Raw genomic sequence first — 23,422 nt, 5'->3', positions numbered from 1 at the left:
TGGGAAACACAACAGTAGGTGACATTTTGCTGCTTTTGTTTTTTAAAACTTCGGTACTTATGCTATACTGAAGTGCACCCAATATCTGCATTCTATTTCTCTTTAATATTACTTGCATGCAATTACTATGTAAATGTTTTGCAGTGCTTCCCATGTTTTATTCTTTCCTGCAAAGTTTAAAAACTGCTCCTTCTGAAAAGCATCTTTTTTTCAGGCTTGAAGCTCTTTCCTTAGTCACTTCTAGCTACACTGAACAGCTTGCATGTGTTCTGTTTCCATGCAGCACTCTCTTCTACACTGTGATGTCAGAAGTATCAGGAAGGCACGGCTGCCTCCATCAGCCAGATCTGTAGCACTCAGATGAGAACAGAAGACACAAACTTCAGCATGGCTCTGTCTTAAATATCAGAGTACTGCTTTCTCATGTGAAGGTTTTACAACTGCATTAACTATCTACTAAAGCACAGAAGCAATTTGTTGTCAGCAGTACAGTTGACTGCTTTCATTTCCTATTATGCTCATATCTTTATTGTATTTGCAATGAAAATAATGCCCAAGGTAGGCATGCTGAGAAAGATGAGCTCACTTGTTACAATACAACCCTGAGAATCTGCAAAAGGCGATTAAAATTTTCCCACTAAATGCTGTGCTTTCCTATGTTTAAATCCTGTGCTTTTTCTTCTAACTTGGAAGCCGAACATAATACTCCCTTTGGAACAACCTGATCCACCTTACACAAACAAATAAATCACCATTTAGAGTGGTGATAAACTCGTAATAACCACAGGCTAGATCTCAGTGCAAATTTTGTATTTCTCTATGCTCACAGAACTAGTTTTTCCTGAGAGTACGTGGAGATATTGGAGTGGGCCCGGTGAAGGATCACTAAGATGATTAAGGCACTAGAGCATCTCTGCTATGAGGACAGGCTGAGAGAGCTGGGACTGTTCAGCCTGGAGAAGAGAAGGCTCAGAGGGATCTTACCGGTGTGTATAAACACCTGATGGGAAGGAATGACCAGGGAGTTGGGCTCTTCTCAGCAGTCCCCACTGGCAGGGCAAGAGGCAGTGGGCACCAGCTAAAATGCACAAAATTCCATCTGAACACAAACCACTTTTTTATGCTGAGGGCAGTAAAACACTGGCACAGGCTGCCCAGAGAGATTGTGGAGTCTTCATGAGTGGAGATATTCAAAGCCCAACGGGACATGGTGCTGGGCAATCTGCTCTAGCTGACCCTGCTTAAGCATGGGGGTTGAACTATGTGATCCTGAGAGGTCCCTGTGGACCCAACCAATCTGCGATGCTGAAAGCAGGCACTGCTCTAATACACAAATTTCCAGTTTGACTGCAGAAGATGTGTGCAGCAAAAACATTCAGAGTAGACGTTAATATCTCTTCATTTCAGAAGCTGTAAAGTCAGGCACTTATAAATTATCATACTGCTAGAATTAAACTGCTTGTAGACCCTTAATATGGATTGCCATGTGGATTATAGTGGAATCTGTAATTATATGAGGAATTACTTACTATGTTTTTGAAGTGGCTTGACAATCCTGCAGACTCTCTGAAGAGAGAAAGGGATAAAGTGGTGCAGGAACAGTATGTGTTCAGTAGCTTAACAGGCACAAGCTGTGTGGAGCTAAGCAGGCTTAAAGCAAAAGGAAGTTTCAGAGAATAAAGTTGCAGGGACTTATTTGACAGTGTGATTTTATTTTCAGAGATTCCTAACTTGGTTCCGTTACCTAAACAGCTCTGCTCACTGATATGGATGCTTCTGACACTGAAGGCAAAACTTCTTAAATGTGGACCAAAACCCTCTGTCATAATATGCCACTTCCCTTTATCACCCACTGATTGCCAAGTAGGCAGAAATGTTGGTATACCAGCTTTAAATGCAAGCATAACAACATCAATTTGAATCCCGGTGCCTGTGAGTATGAACCTTGCTTTAAGAACTGTGGGAAACTTAGCAATCCAAGGATTTGGTTCAGGAAGTGTGACAAAGTTTCTGCACTTAGTATGATTTTGAGAACAAACAAGCAATGGCTGATAGCATGGACATAAAAAAAATGTAGAAATACCATGTATTCTGAGAAAAAAAAAGAACAATCTGAGTTTTGAAAAATATCAAAGGTGCGATCAGTGAGAGAAATTTGAGATTAAAAACTCTTTGTGGTGGAAGGGGATGCATTAGCATCAAATGGTTAATTTTGCTTTCTACTAGGACCACCACCTTATCCAGCACCTGTCCTGCTTGCCCAAGGCTGTCCATTGTACTGCAAGTCAAGTAGTACCCTGTAAAGAGAGGAAAGGAAAGTCTGAAAAATAAGACCATAAAATCTTAGTCTGATAAGCGAGGAATGAGGAAAAGTTGGTAGAAATTTTTAGGATCTCAAAATATTTGTAACTTGCACTGTGTAATACAAGGTGCTGTACAGAACAGATTTCTAGATCAAAGTAAAACAGAGCACAATGACTCATGGCTCTACAGGCAGGCCTGCTGAAGTGATAAAACTGTATTCTTTGGTAAAATGAGTCCACTCACCTTTCCAAGGGCTGTCAGAAGATGGAAATCAATGGACTCCCTGTACCTCAGGATTCGGAGTATGCCATCCAAGTACACCTGATCCTTATTGAAACAGCCTAAAAGGAATCAAAATAACATTGCACTCTATCTGCATTTTTTCAAAGCATATTCTCAGAGGCCTTTATGAGCAGAACAATTTTATTTTTAAAAATTAGGTATTTATATCTCAGGCTTTGAAAACCTTCCCAAAAACTAACTAGAAGGCTAAACCCACTAGCCAGACAAAGAAATCAAACATTGAAGATGGTGTCTGTGAATATGCACAGCAACATTACATCTCTTGTAATAAACATGAAAGGAGGTCAAACTATGAGTATGCACTTTTTCACGGTTTTGCAATTTACATTCCCACTTCCAACAAAAAAAAAAACCATTACTGATTCAGTTTGAAAGTGTCACAGATGTGTGTTTTCAGCCTTGTTTTCAATAGCAGAAATCCTGCTATTTTAGAAACTGCAGGTCCCATTTCTCCCTTTTGCAAAGGTTTTACTGTGTGACACGATGAAGGAGCTCCGTGCACGCTCTGAAAAACTCCCTGAAGTACAAAAATAGAGAAGACAAATAGGCAGCCCACCTGGTTGTGATGTGTCAGTCCACCCTCTCTTGGCTCGTACGCAGTAATCCCACCTAGTATTGGGGTCCTTGACAAATTTCCCTACATCCTGGAAAAGCTGACTGAAGGACATTTGGCTAGCCTGGTACACTGTGTAGTAGAGCAGGGCAGCTCTCCAAAGAAAAGGGTCTTTGCGGAACAGGACACTGTGAATGCTTGCTAGCCCTTCTTCTGTAGGATTGATTGGTTTTAACCCATGTTTTCTACGCCCGTTCCAGTTGCACCAAGGCTGGCTGTTGTTGTTAAACCCCCGAAAATAATGAGTTCCTGAAAATAAAGGAAGATGGGACTTAGAACAGCAGCACCTAATGGTTTAAAAAAATATATATAAAATATGGAAAGAGATGCCTATTTCAGAACACTGAACTGGTAGGACTGCACACTGGGAAAAGTGCCAACTTCAGCCTTGTCTACAACAGAGAATTTTGTCAGAGGTAGATACATGGTGCAATTATTCACCTGCTGACTGCAAGTGAGACTTCCAAAAATGCCTAAGGAATACAAATGTCAGCAGGACTTTAATTCCCAAACCTGTGGAAAGGAATTTTCAAAACTGTCTTACATGCTGAATGCCTCTAGCATAGGCTAGGCATTGTAGTGAACAGAAAGAAGGAGAATCAAAGTAAAGGGGTAGAAATGTTGCCTCTTGAAGGTGATTCAGCAGCCCTACTGCAGCCTTGGAAGAGGCTATGTCCCCTTACAATGTGAGTAACAGTGGTTCAAGGCCATTTTAGGGCTTATTCTTCAGTTGAATTTCAGGCACTAGCCAAGTTCATTTGGTTTTGATTCACTTAATTAAAACAGATTCACTGAAAAGTTTGTAGAGAGTTTCCGTGGGGCTGGGCCAACCTTGTGTAATGAAAATCAAGGCAATATTACACAAGTTTAGGGGGCACTGGGTAAATTCTTCATACCTAAAGGATGCCTACGTTTGCAAGCAGTGCAGTGTAACAGGAGCAGATTTGTAAAGTGAAATGGCTGGTGCTGAGGCTGAACCATTGCATTATTTTTGTGTCCCTTTCTTTTATTCCAGACTAGCTCTAAATTGCTCTCATAAGCAAAACATCCTTGAGCAGCGACAGCACAGAACGTATGCCCTGGAGCATGGCCTCTGGGTTAGCATCATCTGAAAGCACTACACTTTACATTACACTCCAAGATTTCTTTGGCACATGAACCTCAGTGCAGCAAGTGGGACTTGCTGGTAGACTCACTTCAAAAGCTCACTCCTGATCTGACCTAAAATGCTAACGTACATGAACTGCAGGAATCCTCAAGTGGATTATCTTCCTTTTACTGTATGCTGCCATGACAAATAGGTTTCTCCTTCCCTTAAGCAGACCTACGGCATAGATTCTTTAGATAGGGATGTTCCCTCCTTTTGGATATGTACAGTGCCTGGCCCATCATTGCAAAATAAGTAAGAATGCATGCAAGTACTCCCCTTTGCCTGAAGAACTGACATCATGCTCATACCAATTTCATGTCTCAGCATCCCTTCCAGCCAGTGCTCTCGTGCAGTGGAGATATTGATAGTGAGAGTGGGGCGGCCATTCACCACTGTCATTGAAGCTCGAGATAGCAGGTCCTCCGTGAGATGGACCACAATCTGAAGATGAGAGAGTTCAGGTAGCAAAGAGCTCTCTTCTCGCTCATGCTTTTTCCTTTGTCCCTTTCATTATTTCATTTCTTTTTGGTCCATTGCCCTTCAAAACTCTTCCTTGCTATCAACAATCACCTATGAGAGACACTTCAGACTCCGCTGAGCTATCCTAGTCACCTGTGCTGCTGACAAAACCTCAGACTTCAGTGGGACTCACGATGAGGGTTAAGATAGACAGACACAAGACTGCAAAACTTAACGCGGTGACACTGACTAGATTTGGGGTGTAGAGAGCACTAATATACAAAGTAAATTAGAGAAAATTCCATGTTTTGAACTGTGTCTAATTATCTTGGTATTACTGAGAACTGAAAAATAGTAGATAAGCACATATAAACTGACTAGGTATTGATATAATTAACCATCTGAAACCTTTTTAGTTACAATTCTAAAGCTACATGAATGAGAGGGGGAAGCACTGTGTATTTTGTTTCCGGATACATGATGCAGACTTTAAATATTATTAAAATACCAGTATTGATTTATATTGTTTTGTTTTGTTTTATACAGGAATGTAGTTCTTGTTTTTCTGTTTTCTCTTGGAAAATTGGTAATCAAAACAAAAACTGACAGAGAAGGAAGCTAATGCATATTGGTATATTTTGTTATTTGAGTTTAAAATGACTTTTTAAACAAGTCACTAGTGAGGAGAAGGGAAACTCTTTATTGAAGACTAAGCACCTTTCCCTCTTCCCATGATGTCTAAAGAAACAGTACTGCTCAGAAGAGTACAAGGGAGAGTACCAACAAGAGAGATTTTTTTTTTTTTTTAAATATCAAAGTTAAGAAAAAAGGACCCAGGGATCAAAGGCATTAACATGACACTTCCCCGTATTCAAAACCCACCATTCAGCTTCAAGTTCGACAGCAAACAATCCCATAAAACTCGTACTTAAGATGCAAGAAAAACAAGTAAATGCTAAAGCATTTAGATTTAAAGCACGGGTTCCACTTAGCTTTATTAACATCCTTTCAACTGGAGAAATAATTTTGTAATATTTTAGAGCATACTAAGCATGATGTATTAACACTATTTTTGCAGAAAAAGTAAAGTATTTCATTAAGAAGGACATAAGATGTTTGATGAGGGTGTACGAGCCTGCTTCCATGAAGAAAAAGCAAGTCAAAAATGAATGCAAAGGAAGATAAAAGCACAGCAAAGACCAAAAATATCTCTTTTTCCTGCTTGCTCTAAACTGCAGTTTTATAACCTAACTCTTAGAAACACAGGTAAAGTCTGGTATCAGTGTCAAATTATAGTCTCCCCAAAAGGTGTGATGAGTTTAACAGTTACATCTAACCTAGTTTCTGGGAAACTGGTTTTTGTCTCTTGATCTGCCATTCCAGACTCCTCTTGCTCAGTGCCAGCGATCTCATCCAAGTCTTGTACTGTGTCAGTACAAATTTTCATTTGGAATAATTCTCTTTTTACACATTCAAGTTCATCTGACTCTTCCAAGCAATTCTATGTAACTCCTTCAAACTTGACTTTTAAAATCCTGAATACAGGAAATACTTTTTTTGCACAAGGCTCTAAAAAAGTAGATGGTTAAAGTCAGGAAAAACCAGCACTCAAACCGACTCAACAAGCCAACCTCTTTCAGACATTTTTATTCACTTATGTCACTTTCATTTCTGTTGCTTCTTACAAATCAGTCTCTTGGGCTGCTGCTTATTTTTCTTGGCCTTTTCTTAACTCTTTCCTTTGGTCTAAATAATTTGATACAAGAGAACAGATGGCAGAACTGATGAATAAATGGAAATGTGCTAGTCTCCAAGTAGCTGAAAAAAGAAGGGAAGAAAGGGTGTCGTTCTTCAGTACTCCCAAAATAAGTGAATTTAAGAACAAGCATATATGAATCAGGAAACAGGCTCAGAGAGATGGCTGAAGCATTCACAAGGAATTTGCATCATTTCAATTGTTCAAAAATTACACTGGGCACAGCCATGAGAAAAATATGATGTAAGGAATATTCTTGCAATCATGGAGGAAAGGCCTCCCAAATGGTCTCTTGGGTCCACCTATGCGTAATTTCTAAGATTTACATAAATGTTTCTTCCCAATCCAGTCTATGACTTACCTCACCAAGACAGCCTTCTTTCACCATGTATTTCCTGACGCGATTCCAGATGCGACTTTTGGTCAGCAAGCTGCCTCCAGTGGCCTGTTCAAATTTTTCGTAGCTTCCGTATTTCTGCAATGTCCGCTCCATAATGTTAATGGACTATAAAACACAAAAGCATAGCAAATATGAATGCAGTAAGACCCTCGTGTCAGACTGGAATGTGTATTCTTTCTCTCCTCCTCAATCTCTCTCTCTCTCCTTTTGAAATCTTTCTTCTTTTTTTAACTCATTGGGAGTCACCATCAAACTGTAGTCATTAGATACAGGCTGACACACTCTGTAGTCAGTTTATACCATCTTCAGACATACATTAACACCAAAGTTCTGAAAAGAGATTCTGATCAACTCATCTTGGACCCACATACATCAGCATGACACAGATGATTATCAGTCTAGAGAAATACTACCCATTTTCTCTTTAATTTTGGGAATTTTGTACAACTGCCTTGTAAATCAGACATAACAGGTTACAAGGACATTTGCACTTCAAGTTTTCAGCATGTTGCTTTTTGTGGTTTTCCAAATAATTTTACAAAGATCAACTATGACTGTCATTGTGCTTCATTTCTTGGTATTTTCCAATTTAGGAATGCTGAACCATGGTTACGCAGATATGTAACTATAATTTTAACAATATTTCTACAAAAAATGTCTCCTTACGATGAAATCCTCTGTACCATGGGTGTCTGTTTCAGAAAGGAGGAGAGAGAACAGAAACTTTATTCAAAGAACTTTCACTTAAACCTTTCATTTAAATCACAATACTTATTTGAAACCCCCCAAAATGAAGGAGGCATGTTTCATTAGACAAATAAAGTGGTATCAACAATTCTCTTATGTATTGCTGCTAGAAGTCGTCCCTTCTGGGCGGAAAGCAGAGCACGATGCTTATAATGTGCTCTGAACTCCGCAGGTTGAAGATGTTACTGGTGGGGTGTGAGATCCCAGTGATCTACTTCCCAATGTGTCATTTCACACCCTTAAAAGAAAAGGTAGTATAGAATAACTTCTTGCCCAGCAATAGCCCAGGTGCAGGGAATGGCTTTTTTTTCATATATATGGTAACAGAAGCTCCCAAGAATCTCATAGAGAAAAAAAAAAAAATTACTCATATCAGCTTAAAAAATGGATGTTCTTGCTAAGACAATGATGAAGGTAGAAATATTGCAGACTGAATATTTTTTTACATTGTACACTTATATCCATGCATGAAGCTGATAACACGCTTGTTGTTTCCAGCTATGTAATTCTGACATTGCCAGATTGGTTTATTGTCCACAAAAATAGGATTCATTTTGTATCTCTCACAGCTACTAACAATCCTATTCTGTTTTTTTTTCAAGTTGAAACTAAGTAACCCTGAGTAATTGCTACTGAAAGCCATAAAACTAGCTAGATGTAGAATCATAGAATAGTTAGGGTTGGAAGGGACCTTCAAAGGTCATCTAGTCCAACCCCCCTGCAAGGAGCAGGGACATCCCCAACTAGATCAGGTTGCTCAGAGCCTCATCCAGCCTGGCCTTGAACGTTTCCAGGGATGGGGCTTCCACCACCTTTCTGGGCAACCTGTTCCAGTGTTCTATAACTCGCATTGTAAAAAATTTTTTCCTAATTTCCAATCTAAATCTACTCCCCAATATTTTAAAACCGTTACTCCTTGTCCTATTGCAACAGGCCCTACTAAACAGCCACTCCCCATCTTTCTTGTAGGCCCCCTTGAGATACTGGAAGACCGTTGTCAGGTCTCCCCGGAGCCTTCTCTTCTCCAGGCTGAACAGCCACAACTCTCTCAGCCTGTCCTCATAAGAGAGGTGCTCCAGCCCTTTTATCATCTTTGTGGCCCTAATCCTGTAGCTCTTTGATGAGAGAACTATCACTTATGTGAACGCCAAAGAAACACTGCACCTAATGTTTAGTATTTCTTTGTCTGCCTCTAACACTTGTTATTAAATTTGAAGGGCCTCCTGGTCAGATCTGAATTTCTTTTCCAAGAATGAAGAGAGCAGCATAATTTACTACCTTAGCACAGATTAAAAAAAAAAAAAAGGAAAAAATAAAAGGTTAGCTTAAAGAAGGCTGTCGTTTTGCCGGGGTTAAGCAATCTGGAAGCAAAGAATCTACCTACTATGTTTCACTGCTGTGATCTCTATTCCCACTGCACCTGAGCCTCCACATTTACATGGGAGCAGAGGGCGTATGCTGGAGAGCATTAATAGCAAATCGGAAAATGAGCCATAAACAGAAATCTATTATTGATCTATTATCTATAATCTATTATCTATTAAGATCTATACCACCAGTTCTTCAGGGACAGCCCAGCAGCATCGCAATACATTAGTCTCAGAACTTGGCCAAAAAGTCAGTGCACATGGTCTCATGAGAACAACTCTGGTAGAAGGAGGCTGACCCTAAAGCCACCCACCCAGTGCTGTTACAGGAACCTTGTCTCCTCTCACTGTCTCCTGGGTGGCCGAAACTCCCTAGCCACCACGCTAACTCCAGCAGTAGTTTCAGGCTCAACAGGGACTTGCACTGGACCCACTGGGGGCCTGGTGATATTTGGCTAGTTCATAGGATCTGGCTCATTTGGGCAGCTGTGTCCCTGCACTTGCTGAAGCCAGCATGAGTAAGATGTTATGAAGAAAGTCACCAATGAGGAACACGTTATCTTTTCAAGTTTTCTTTACAACATCAGGCGTCAGGATGTCTGAAGACAGGTATCGTAAAAAGAAGAATGCTGTGCCACCACCTGAGCCACCCCAAACGATGAGGCTTTGCCTCTCCCTGTCACAACACTGCAATGGGCACAGACGGCAGCACAGCTCCACGTTGTGCGTTACGCAGCCCCGCTCAGCACCGAAACGAGTGGCTCCCAGGAGAATCAACAGGCACCTTGCAGACCTTTGGCTCAACAGTTTGCAGAGAAAATAAATCCCACTGCTCCTAAAGACAAGAGGTGATGGGACTGCTGCTGTGAAAACTGCAACCTCCTTATGCAACTTAAAAACAAATCATGGTTTTCAAGATGAATGTATTGAAAATAGAGGATACACCCTCATCTAGTGCAAATGGGTAGCTCTGGCTTCATTTTGCTGACTGCTGTAGGTATTTGACAGAGGTTCAGCGCTGTCATTTTTGCTGTTACTCCCTTTAACTTACTGCACAGAAATACGACATCTCTGCAGGTGATCCACAAGGTAAATGGGATTTTGGTTCCCAGTAACTTTCCCATACATTAGGTTTTGTACAAATGCATAGGTGTGGCAAGGCCCAAAATATTCTAAAAAGAGATTAGAGAGGTCTTTCTGTCAGTAAATAATAATTTTTTTCTTGTGAAGAGTCAAGTCTTAACTTGACTTGATTTAAAAATGACTTCAGATAAAGGATGCAAGGTTGGTGTCTAAGCATTAAAGAAGGAACACATGAATCCCTCACACAAGGCCTAATGACAACTGCTTCTAGCAAAATTTAGGATCAAAGGCTAGATGTAAAGATCAAATCAGAGCAAAATCTAGTTCTTGTTAAATAGCTTGTATAACTTTCCCAAAGGATTTTTTTCCTTTTTTTTTTTTTTCAAATTAGATACGGATTTTTCACTTTTAAAACCATAGACTGTTTTATAGGTCTTTCAGTGTCTGCAAATGCTGAGGCATTTTCCTGCCTTACACAAAATCCTTGGTTAAAGAAGCAACCCAAAAATTCCTGTCCCCTGTCCCAGGAAGTTTATTCTCAGCTGGCAGCCTGAGTAATTAATGATAACTGTTCTTCAGTTTCCTTTGCAAGGTGCCAGATCCTTAAAATACTCAAGTTACCTACTAGTTGTTTGGTGGATCTGGTTTCTCTGAACAATTAATTTTACTCGTTCACTCTGAAAGAAGTCATCTCTGAATTAATCTTCTGGCATGAAATTTGTCTTCACAACTTGTTGTTATTAAATTTCAACTAAGTCTATTACATGAAACAGACTAAATACCCACTTAAATTCTTGGCTGCTTAAGTTCCTTTGAATGTGCACCAGTGTTTTCCATTCCTAAAGACTTCTTTGTCTCCTGAACCTCTTCCTTTTCTCCTCATCTTTTCCTATGGCCAATTCTACCTCTCAGTAATATATTCTGGGAAAAAAAAAAAGTAATTAACAGCATTTTATAAAAATCACAGTGACATGGAGAATTAAGATGCAACAGAGCTTGTCAGAGAACCGCAGTCCCTGGAGCAGCTTTACTACGTGGTGCCTCCAAACCCTCACTTTCTGAGATAGGTCTTTCTATGTTCAAATTTATGGTTTTACAGAACAGCAGTTCCCCTCAAAAGTTTTCAATAATGGGATTTAAAATGCAGTAGATCCTGTGAGCGGAAAGGTTTGGCTTTAAATTCTCTGAAGGTTATTTACTATAGGAACTGATGCAGGGATGGATGTTATTTTCAAAAGCCACCAGGATCCGAAAGGATTTGGTCCTTTCCTTTTTAAGGGTTTTTAAGGCACTTTTCAGAAAGTATCCAGCACTCAGGCTACATCTCTCTACTAGTAAATCAGACAAGACCACGATATTGGCTCAAGTGCTGGAAGGGGTCCATCCAGCTGAACGGTTGGTAGGCCCCCAGGCACAGTGTTGCCTTGGGTGAACCAGCACTCCTCTCTCAGGCAATGCTTGGCCATAGCCAAGCATCGTGTGGCTGTTGGGTTCCCAACAGAAGTGGGAACAAGGCCACTACATTTTGATACCTGTCCTGCCACTCAGCAAAACAGCCATCAGGTCCAGTTCAGTTTCATATCAAACAATGAATAAAAGCTTTTCCAACTATGTGAGGCAAAGCCTTTGGATGGAGAAGAACAGGAGAATGAGGTTCACAGGCTGAAGGAAGCCAATAAAGGTAGCAAAAGATAATAAATAGGTTTGAAGAATAGCAAAGATACTTTACATACTTTTTGAAAAGAGTAGGACAAATCTAGAGTGCTGCTCAAAGTCCAGTAGGGGTGGATAAGAGCAGGTTTGGTGACGCAGAAGACTGCCAACATCATTGGAGAGCAATGATGGCACATTCTTCTCAACATGAAAGCTCATAAAAATAAGGGTGTTTGAGAAGGGTTTGTAAACTTTGTTAACAAGTGCTCTGTTTTGACACTGTTTATAAAGGCATTACTGCTCTGAGATGCAGCGTTACATAGGTTTATTTGGTGATGTTATCTCAGAGGACTCTCCTACCTTAGCCAGAGCACAGGTATTGTCTAAAACCACCTCAGCACAACAAACAAGCACTGAACGCGCATTAAACTTCCTGCTTGGCCGTCTGTAACAGCAAACTCCCTGGACCTGAGACCTAAAGCGTGCCACGCAAGGCAGCATGAGTTTGGGAGTCAGGAGGCCCAAGTTCTAGCTCCTCCTGCCTGCCTGCAGGCACCCTCCTGAACTCTTCCAGGGCTGTTTCAGGCTTTTCCTAGAATGCTATGAGACACCTGAATCAACAGCACAATACGAATAGCAGGTTTTCAGAGACACATGCCCCTGAAGAAGCACTGACTCACTCTGGCCTCTCCCACCTCAGCAGTTTGCAGCTCCAAGGGGAAGGGTGGGATACTGAAGGCTGCTTCCTCTACCTCATGCTCCATGCTGAGTAACCTGTATCCTGGCAGTTCAGCCACCTCTGAATAGATGCTGCAAGTTTGAACCCATGCATATTGAGAAAGTCATTAAGCTTAAGCCTCCTTACTGCTGAATACAAATTCTCTCGGTTAGGAAATTACTAAGAAGAGTGCTCACCACTATAAACGTTTCAAGCAAACCAGAAGTCACAATAATTCTTTCCAAGTAGGCAAGTGTGACTCTGGAAGCACTGAAACAACAGGGAGAGCCATCATGCACATATTTTGCCATTAGCACACAAATCTCCGAGGAGTGGTACATCATCCCAGTACTGAAATGGGCCCCATCCCCAGTAACGCTGCTGGTTTTGACACCTCTTGCCACAACCATCCCAGCCAGTGGTGGTTCCTGAGGGGAAAAGTTTTGGGATATTTTTGGATCCCAGGCACTGAATGCAACACGGAGCCCTTCATTTGGGGTTCTGCACCTGTCTCTCAGGTGAGATGACTCAAAGTCAGGTGTTGCAAGAACTTGCTGGGAAATGGGAAAATCCAGGCCAGCCTGCCAGCTCTTGCCTATTCCAGCATCCAACTATGAGCTTATTTTCCAGCCTCTGGGCCAGCACAAAGCAAGGTACTGATATTGCCACAGTTCCTAAGGTGAAACTGTAAACAGGTAAAAAAATGGAAGAAAAGAACAACTGTGTGGCTGTACCAGGTTACTGGTTAGTAATTCCATAGTAATTCCTGTTCCTTTTATTATTACCTAAAAGGTCTCATTCAATCCCTCTTTATCACTACCACAGAGTGCCAAAAGAAGCAGCGGTCCCAAGAAGAGTCCCCTTGCACAGCAAACTCTCCTGATGCTCAAGTAGTGACACACAAGCACTAACAAGAGCAAGACAAGGCTCTGTTTAATTGACAGGTTTAGGTTGTGGTGGTGCTGGCTTTTTTAAACAGATTACTTACAGGCAAGCAGGTCTCTGAATCCCAAGTCACCCATGTGCAGCAACACATCGTAGTTACTTAAGAGTTTTTGTAGATACATGTACTGACAAAAGATGCTCATGAATTGTTTGAGGCAACCAAGTTAGAAAATTGGCTCAGCAACCTAGGAGTTAGCACCTTGCATTCAGCCAGCTTGTCCTACGTTCAGAAGCAGTTCTGCTACAAAAGGGTTGCAGTCTCTGTTGAGATTTCTGAGACAGACACGGCTTGCAGGCACCATCACTTCCCCCCTCTGCACAGCTTATTTGGAAGCAGGGAAGCCTCCCAGGTGCATCTTTAGGTAACGCTAAGATGTACCAGATAGAACTTGTTAGTCTAATCAACAGCTATAAAATGGTGGCTGCCCTCCTTTTTGGGTCAAGTGGAAAGGTGGGAGAGAGGTAAGAACAGATTTTTCAGGCTAGTCTACTTAGGCTGTGGTATTGTGAGTTTTATTCAGGGTTTAGAGTAGCTTTTCTTTTGCATGCTTGTTCTCAGCGTGATAAAGGGCATGTTTATGTAATTCAGAGCTGGCAGAAATATTTTTAATGAGAAACCTTTCAAATACTTAAAGGAATTAAAAATTAATACTTACTTTTTTGTACAAGACTGTGTCTTGAAATAAATGTATGCTCCTACTGTAGTATCACCAGAAGTGATCTACAGTCTCCTCTAGTGGAAGAGAGAAGTCTGTGCAGAGAACTTATGCGGCCTGGATAGCCTGATGTGCTTTGTGTTGTATATTAACACACTTTATCTATAAATATTAGTTTAGAAGGGAATTTGTTACTAGTGGAGAATGACGTGTTTTAAAATTAAGGGCTCTTCCCAGCCAGTGACACATCCTCGAATCTTCAACGTGCCGAAGCGGTGACATCACCTGGATGTTGCAAAGGATTACTCAGTGTTAAATGTCATGTTGTTTAGCCTTCCAGCTCTACCTAACTATTTTTCCCACATCTGATAAACTTGCTAATTGTGGGCCTCTTGTATTAATGACTTAAAAGGTAATACAAATCCTTGCAATGTGGCACAACTGATTTATTTCTTCATTAACTCAAAACTGCTATATTTTTTAGTACAATGGAAAAGGATGTACAACTCTTTCACAGGATGGATTACTCAATCATCAAAATGATGATTTTTTTTTTAATTAAAAAAAGTATATAAAAATAGATTTCCTGCCTTCATGTAGAATTCACAGAAACAGGTGTTAACACACAGGTTACTTGAAGTCATAACTTCCTTTCTGATTTTGGTTCAGCAAATTGCAACTGTGAAGTCATCTGCTCTGGAAACAGACAGTTCCTTCTAGCTAAGTACTGTCACCTCTAGCATCTGTGCAAAAATAATAAATGCTTTAAGTTTTAAGAAAACTTACCAATGAAGGACAAGTAGTTGAGCCAGAAGGAGTGCTAATAAGAAAACTTTCCTAGCACTTAGAGCACACAGTTGCTGTGCTGTCCTTGAAACAGTGCAACAAGAGAATTAATTTCTGTACCATTAGATATGTCAATCAATGTGAAAAGCTGCAAGTTTGCGTACTATTTTTTTATTCTCAAGTTCTCTTCCCTAAAGGCACATATTGTGTGACTCATGAAAGAACCTTATTACGAAGAAAACAAGATAAACCAGAAAGAAAGAAAGAAACAGAACCAAGTATGAGAAAAGAAACATTAACAATTATTTTCAAATGTATTAAACATTTTAAAACTTTTGTGTGAAAAGTCAATCCATAGAAGTGATGGGCCGTGCCCAAGGTTTAAAGTCTTTGATCTGACTAGGGGCCTGGGAGTGAAGTCGGGGCTCATAAGCCTGTGTCTTCCCCATTGCAGCGTTGCTCTGTTAATGGTTTGCAAATCCATAGTATTCTTTGCCTTTAAAAAAACAAATAATAAAAAAAAAACAAAACCAAAAATGGGGCAGCGTGTGATTTATCCTCCATATATGTTACAGTAATGCTATATTAACCAATTCCACAGACATGCAAAAAGCAGAAAGGGCAATAAGAAAATACAATCTGTTTTAATGTCAAAAACCAAAATTGAATTTATCCTTGTTGCAGGAAAAAGGTTGACTACGTGCAGTTGTGTTTCTACTGCAGATCTGAATCATGACACTGTGAGTACTTTTTTTGCAACTGAAGTCCTCTTTCCTGATTAACGCTTCCTGTGAGATACCTACGTGTTTCTTCTGACAAGTAAAATCTGCATGGAAAAAAAAAAATAGCACTGAGGAAAAGCAAGTGCTGGTACAATATTTGCTAATTAAAATTTTGATCAATGCTGCTTTTTCTGGATAGTAAATTTGCATGAAATGAAATTTAAATTTGCGCGTAGATGAAAATTTCTAAAGCCAGTTGCAGATAAAAAAAAAAGGGAGTGTGCCACCTGCTGGGCTTGCAGCTGTGTTAAAGCTGCTTTTTTGGTCATTTATATGAAGTGCAAGATACTGTGGTTCAGTGTTTTTAGGAGCTGAACTTTGAAGAAATGTTTTTCTTGCTAAGAACTTCTGTAACTTACATTAAATCTTATTAAACAATTTACATCCTCCTTGGTAAGTTTCAGAAATATCATACTTCATTGAATATTAAATCCTCCACTGCTTTTTATAAAGTTGTTATAAACCCTTCATTTTCCCATGCTTTGTATGTAAAGCAAAAAAGGTAGAGTTACAAATTGGAAAAATGTCGAGGACTCATTCATTATTAAAATATTCATCATTTAGCCGTGAGGTTTCTGATTAAAAGAAGGGTAAATCAATGACAAGCCTGCTCCATAAAAGCAATTTGTATTAAATTCAGTTTGGCAGATTAGTTGTTGTTGATTTGCTGCAATCTGTGAATAATGTTGCTCATATTGCTATAAATATTGCTATAAACACCTGATCTCATTGAAGATGTCCCTGCTCCTTGTGGGGGGGTTGGACTAGATGACCTTTAAAGCTCCCTTCCAACCCTAACCATTCTGTGATTCTATGATAAAAATCAAAGGAAAATTTGCTAAAAAGTTCTAGTCAAGGAATAGTTTCATTTAGTGTCAATGTGATTTAGTTGGCTGTTTAGAGGTATGGAAGCTGTTTAAGAACAGAATAGCTGTTCTCTGTTCTCATAAAAAATATAAATTCTTAAATCCAGCTGAGTTTTTACAATATTCACATATTTTTCATGTCAAAACGCAGACCAAGCCTTACAACACAATGACTTAATGGGTAATAACACCTATGTGTGCTCTTGCACTTGGAGAGGAAAAAAAAAGTTAGACTGTTCACAAGTCAAAAATCAATCATTAGAATCCATGGTACTTTAACTCATGTATCCTCTTCATCACGGATTTTTGGAGGTTTTAAGTGAAATATTCATATCACAAAGAAGTGAAACTCACGTAATGGCAAGATCTCTTCCCAAGTTAAGTATCACTTAAGACAGATTCTCTGTTTAGATAAGCTCATCAGACCATTTTAAAACAGCAAAAGTGGGAAGAGAACTGGTGCTGTTACCTACGTAAGCACTGGGTTTTTTCAGGTTAAAGCTGAAAGCAAGGCTTCTGTTATTCTTGTTGGTTTTTTTGGTTTTTGCAAGTCAAAGACAAGTAGGAAGCCAGGGTAGTTACACAGAATGGGAATGTCTGTGGCTATGTTACCAGTGTGGCTGCGTATTATGGAGAGAGAGTAAGAAGAAAGAAAAAAAAAAAAAAAAAAAAAAAAAAAAATGTCGGGGAGCCAGGGAGCGATGTGTGTCTCTTCAAGTTTTACCCCTCTCTGAAACTAAATTTGTCTGCTGCTTGATTGAGCCTAATGTATATGCAAATATCCTTTCAAAATTGATTAAAACACGGAACATATCAACGTGTGCTTATTCAATAAACATGACCTCAAATGATTGCTATCCCCTCCCAATCCCTGTGTCATCAAGAGGACTGGCAGGATTTCTACGCTGCTTTTTTCCTCTGTTTATTAAAGTCTATTTAGGCACTGTATTTTTCCTGTATTGGACTCTGCTTCACTGCCTAAAAAGCTTTCTTGCCTTAAACTATATTTCATGTAAACCCATTTATAAGGAACTGTGCCTTTATCCTATAGAATCCTGTAAATACTAGGAAGGCTTTCATTTTTTAACCAAAAAGATTTTTCTCTCAGTTCTACTATTGTATTCTCATATTTGATGCATTTTTCAAACACTAGGGGAGGATGGTAAGGAGAAACAACTTGCTACAAACAAAGCCAACCACCACCTTAACAGGTGTAAGAAAAAAATAATCAGTGGAAAAGGAGGAAAAAAAGTAACTATACCTGCTTAAGAAATCTGTCAGAGGCATGGCTGTGCTTAGCTAACACGTTTGGCAGAGCAGGGTTTGCATATTCAAACTGAGGATTGTATGTGAAATCTGACTTGAAGAATTTCATCTTCTCTTTCTCCACATTGGAAGGCTTGATTGCCGTCAGTAAACAGAGTTTTCGGCCAGAGACATCACTTTCTTTTCCATGGCTCTTTGAGGACTGGGATTGCTTTGGCTTTGTTAGATTAAAATGCTTCTTAGTTCTACTTCTGGGTCGAGATGGCAGCCCTATGCTGCTCCCTGCCATGGAAATATTGTTTGTAAACTTCATGCTGGTGGACACTGGGCTGGTGACGATGACGGAGGGCTGCCCATCTGCGCAGTACCATCCACTGCCAAGCAAGGGCAGCGGGACTTTGATTTTGCGGTGCTCATTGCTTCGCAAGGTGGTAGAACACTTTGTAGTTTTTCTGTGTTTCTTGTGGTGAGCAGGTGACTGCTTTTGAGCATGGTGTTTTTTCTCCTCTTTGCTCTGCAGAAGGACGTTGTAGCTACTAGTTCCTGTTGTGAAAATGTCCTTAAGGATCCCAGAAGGTGGCTGCTGGAGGCTGTTTTCATTATTAATGTTCAGTTTATGTTCTTGTGGACTCAGGACTGACTTCTTAGAAAGCTCTGTCTTAGGCCAGTGAAGTTTTTCTGCATTGAAGGGAGGAAGAACAAAAAAAAACTGAGGACAAATTTGATTGTTTCACACAGTGATACTAATCTTAAGGACTCAAAACTGCAACATAAACAAAACACAGAACTTAACTGCAGTCACATCAGGTTAATCTTGACTTCTAGACACATGGGAGAATTCTGTACACGTATATCACTTTTGAACAATAAGACTGAGACTTGTAAGATCCACCTAAACAAGTATTTTATGCTTGCATCTCCATGCACGAGTGCATTGTTCACAGCTATGAACTGACTTGCTTAAATCGAGACTTTGGGCAGGACTTTATGAATGTTTACTGTTACATGAACAAATTTTTAGTTTTGAGCAAAATCCTATTGATCTTTATAATGCAAGGAAGGCTTTCTGTATGGATAAAGAATAACTTTAAAAATAGGAAACTGTATAGAAGCAGTATTTATGAGCAGTATTTACAGTGAAGTCCTGCAGAGATTCGTGCTGTGAATCAAGCGATACGGTCTCATCTGCAAAATCCAAAAGGATGCGGACATTGGAATGGGCCAACTACTGTGAACAATTTACAATGCCATACGAATAGTAGTGTAAGTTTAAAAGACTTCAGTTTCATATATTCCTTCTTAATATCGGCAGTAAGCTGTATTAAAAGAAGAGAGAGATCAGCTAGTTGCAAACACACCCCTAATAATCCTTAAGACAACACTGCCATTTCATCTATTCAAAGTTGGCGTTAAGAAAACAGTTGAGAAGAAATGTTGTAAACTAAACTGGATGCAAGAAGTGAGTAAGGTTCCTGTAGCGAAGGAGCCCTGTGTTCTTGCTCTGACCCTTGGCACAGCCTTCAGGGGAGACAGGTCCCTGCCGCAGAGCGGCTGCACAGAGAAGTCACGGGGGATTAAAACCACATTTAACGTTTGCACTGGCTCTTTAGAGAGAAGCAATCCGAAAGTAAGGGCACCAATAAATGCTGCCACAGAGAAATGCTTCCTACTTCTGCCCCTAAAATGAAAGGATTCACAGAACAGGAGATATGGCCAGAGCTTGATTCAAGCCCGCAAATGGGATTTGAGCTTCAGCCAACAGTTATACATAGCTGAGCTGTAATTACTTTACATACAGTAATTATACTCTGAATGGAACATTAGCAAGAGATCATTAAATGCCTCCAAGGGGAGAAAAAAAAATAGTAGTTTAATTCCAGCTTTATTTTCACAGTAAAATTAGGTTTTGCTCCCAACATAAGCACCATGGCAACCTATTTCATGCTGTTGGACCTCTGTCAGTTCCATGTCAATCTACGTTCCTCAGTTCCCCTGAAGATGCTGTTCTAAAAAGTTAAAGACAGAGGTCCCATTTGCATGAACATACGACTGGAAATCTGCGCCCTGGGTGTTTCCTTCACTGGAAAGAGAGAGGTAGAAGCATTAGATTATTCTCTTCTACTAAAGCATGCAAGCTCAATTTTGTTTCACAGGAAGTTTGTGCATCCTCTTTCTATGCTTGGCGCAGGAACACGTTCCTTGGCATTCCTGATTAAATTCTGTCAGATCATTCTCATCTCATACGTGACAATCTGTCTGCACGGCTTATCTTGTTTTACCGTGAGCTGTCATGCTGAGAAAACACAGTTCCCATCACAAGGAAAACAACTACCTTAAAATGAGACGCATTTTTTGGACAACAGAACAGGATGACCGCTCTCACGCATTTCTTGGCAAGTATTTGAGATTTACTTCAGGCTCGTACCAAGTATTACAGTAAGAGAATCCTTACTTTTCAGAAGGGTAAGTAAAAAGCAAGGTTTCCAGAATGCTTGAACACAGAAATATTAAATTTCTGAGCATATAACTTTGCTTGAATAGACAAAATTGAAGTTGGAAATTGCACAGCTACTCCTTAAAATACAGATGAAATAATGTAACGGTAGTGGCGGTAACACTCCACCTTCTCTACTAGTCAATTCTCAAAAGCCACAAAGAGCAGAGAAGCCTTAAATTGCTACTACGCAAGGAGTAATTTGAATTAAATACCACACCTGTATCTAAGAAGTGATTAAAAAACAAAACAAAACAAATCAAAAACCAGAAACAGAATTCAAAGAAACAACTCAAAATAATCTTAACCCCCTCCGCCAAGCTCTTGTGTCCATCGAATACCAAAAACTCATGATGGTTAGCTTTCACAGTTAAGTAGTATAGCTGGCCAGTAATAAATGCATTTATATCTAGACAATTTTTGAACATCACAAGTCAGAATTCTCCCACAGGTGTCACAAATGATGGTCGAGTGCTAAACATGCACCGGCAGGTTTCACATGCACATGGTTGATATCAAAAATAGTTGTCCCCGATTCAGTAGTTACTTTCCATGGGCAATCCTGTAGCAAAGTCAATTTTCAGCTGCCAAACTAAGTTTGGCTGTCCTTAATTTTTTTCTGACTAAAGATAGATACTGTTTGATGTGTATTTGTGCTGGAAACGTAGAATCAACAGATAATCCAGCAGACTTGAAAGATTGTATTAGATAACACAACAGTTTTCACAGAAGTCATTTAACAGCCATTCTAAATTTTTTGAATGGTCCTGTAAACATCACCATTTTACAAAATAAACTAGAAAATAATATTTGAGACAACATCAAAATCACGTTGCAAACCACCAAATTTTAAAGTTTTTTCTCCAGGACATTTGTTTAATCTGTAATAGTTATGATTTTCAACTCACTCACATCTGTAAGTCAGACAGCATCAACCAAACTAAAAATATGCTGTCTTCCAGGAAACTCGACTTACTAAACTACATCCAAGAGTTTCCAAGGATTAGTAATGCCCAATGATTGAAATAGAAAGTTTAGTATTCTCAGTGTAAAACCAATTCATTGCATGGCCTGTGTTCTGATAACATGCTTCAGTGTTTCAAGAAGTACCAAGACACCATCCTGCTATAAAGTAGCCAGTCAGAGAATGGATTATCAACCCACATCAATTACACAGATGGGCTAGCAGTGATTTCCAGCTTTTAAACTCTGGATACTATAGGACAGATGTCAACCGATTACTTCTAAAAGGTCTGGAAAAGGCAAATTGAAAAACCATCATACTATGGCATAACTCTATCCTGCATATCACGCTATATACATATAGGTTTTATCTTTTGCATCTTATCCGTGTTATATGTGTTCTAAGAAGTACAAATTTTAATTTCCTGAGTTTACAATTTCATTTTCTGCTGCAAAAACTGCCAAAGCACACATGCCCAAGCCTCCAGTTACCTTTGAGAACCTCCCTAAAAATGTGTAATTTATTCACAAAGATCCTCTTCATTGCTCTCGCTTCCAAACATGCAAAGTGGCAAAGCCCCCAACTCCTTCAATAATTTAAAAAAGCCCACAACAAAATTAGCACAGTCTCTCCCAGAAAGATTTCACATCATGTTTACTTCCATTTATTTATATTTTGTTCCTCTTTGCAGCAACACAGTAATAAAAACATAGATCCTAGAAACAAGGGTGAACTACTAAACAAAAAAGTCTACCAGGTTTGGAGTGGAAGGTGATGATGTAGAAAGAAGCAAGAAGGAGGGGGGCTGAAGAGCTGCCTGTGACCATTCTAGCATCACCAGGGTAGCAAAGGAAAGACAACCCTCCTGTTCAATGTGAACTTGGCCTGCCTCAGGCCAGAGCAGAGCTTCTGCTACTCCGTAAGGTGGGTTAGCAGGGCAGTGTCTAAAAGATATCACATGACAGCAGGTCATGCCCTGGCTGAAATCCCATCATTTCCAAGATATCTGTCAGAATTGGCAGTACTGGGCTTAACATCTTGCAGATACAAATGTACTACACGTCACAGAACAATACCAAATACCACAGGCTTGATTTTGCCAACAGGGGAGTTTTACCCCTGTGTAACTTCACTTATACACACGCAGCTATTCCAGTGTCCCAGCAGTACTGGAGAAGGGATGTACCCCAAGACTGCTAACAGAGGATATGTCAGAACCACAAATCTCATTATAATTTTGCACTAATTAAATACTTTCCATGTCTTAAGTTGCACCCCAGTCACAAGCTTTGAATCTTGTAGCATCGCAGATGCTGCCTAATCTTGTCAGAGGTTATTTGGTGGGGAAAAATATGTTAGATTTTATGTTACACCCAGGAACTAGGTTATATTCTTGGTTTCCCTCCTTTAGAAATTGATGGATTGAGCTAATCTTTTATTATGTTAACATGGTGTGTGGTAAAATCCCAGCGTAAGAATTATTCCAGACTTTGGAAAGCGTTGTGGAAAAATTTTCCTCTAGACTACTGGGTAGCTACTATCCAAGCAGCTTCTTAAATACCTGTTCCATAGGTGGAACGAGGTTAACGACAGATAATCTCTCTGCCCAGCTAGCCTTGCTCTAAAAAAGTAGAGAGCTCCCATGGGTTTTGAGCAGCTGTCACTCAGGTTCTATATGCATAATGGACAAATCCTTTCCAAACGGCAGGTGTGATTCTTAAGGTGCCTAGCAAAGCTGTTCTTGGAGCAGTTCCTCCTGTCCTAGGAACGTAACAGTCTGCTCCACTGCTTTTGGTTTTCAGTTCACCATTACCATGTTAGAATATGCTTCGATTTCTTTTTGTTCAAAATCAGAAATCACTTCCAACAGCTTGACTGGAATTTTCAAATTTATAGAAATGCAAATAATGTATGTGATCTGTCTACAAGAAAATAGTGAAGTTTGAGAGATAAGAAGAAAATATATGGATGCGACAAGTAAGATTCCTCCTTTGACACAGTTTGCAAATGTACAATTACATTACAAAGAAATATTTATCTTCAATGTTCAGATAATATTAATAGATTAACAACTGCCTGTAGTTTATGAGCTCTAGACTGTAAGGTTTAT

At 39.7% G+C, this 23,422-nt stretch overlaps 1 protein-coding gene across 1 annotated transcript in view; it reads right to left on the bottom strand.

The window, feature by feature from the left end:
• Positions 1-23,422, bottom strand: part of MATCAP2 (microtubule associated tyrosine carboxypeptidase 2) — a 30,368-nt gene that overhangs the window by 4,884 nt on the left and 2,062 nt on the right. Inside the window, exons 2-6 of the mRNA XM_086742960.1 lie at positions 17,850-18,532; positions 6,947-7,090; positions 4,679-4,811; positions 3,164-3,469; positions 2,548-2,645 (exon numbers count right to left, since the gene is read on the bottom strand). Of these exons, the coding sequence (XP_086599086.1) occupies positions 2,548-2,645; positions 3,164-3,469; positions 4,679-4,811; positions 6,947-7,090; positions 17,850-18,532 (1,364 nt within the window). The remainder of the gene's footprint in view (positions 1-2,547; positions 2,646-3,163; positions 3,470-4,678; positions 4,812-6,946; positions 7,091-17,849; positions 18,533-23,422) is intronic.

The sequence above is a fragment of the Chlamydotis macqueenii genome, chromosome 2 (genome assembly GCF_036417535.1).
Source record: "Chlamydotis macqueenii isolate bChlMac1 chromosome 2, bChlMac1.mat, whole genome shotgun sequence".
In the NCBI taxonomy this organism is placed as follows: Eukaryota; Metazoa; Chordata; class Aves; order Otidiformes; family Otididae; genus Chlamydotis; species Chlamydotis macqueenii.
This window is presented reverse-complemented; position numbering and strand designations above follow the sequence as displayed.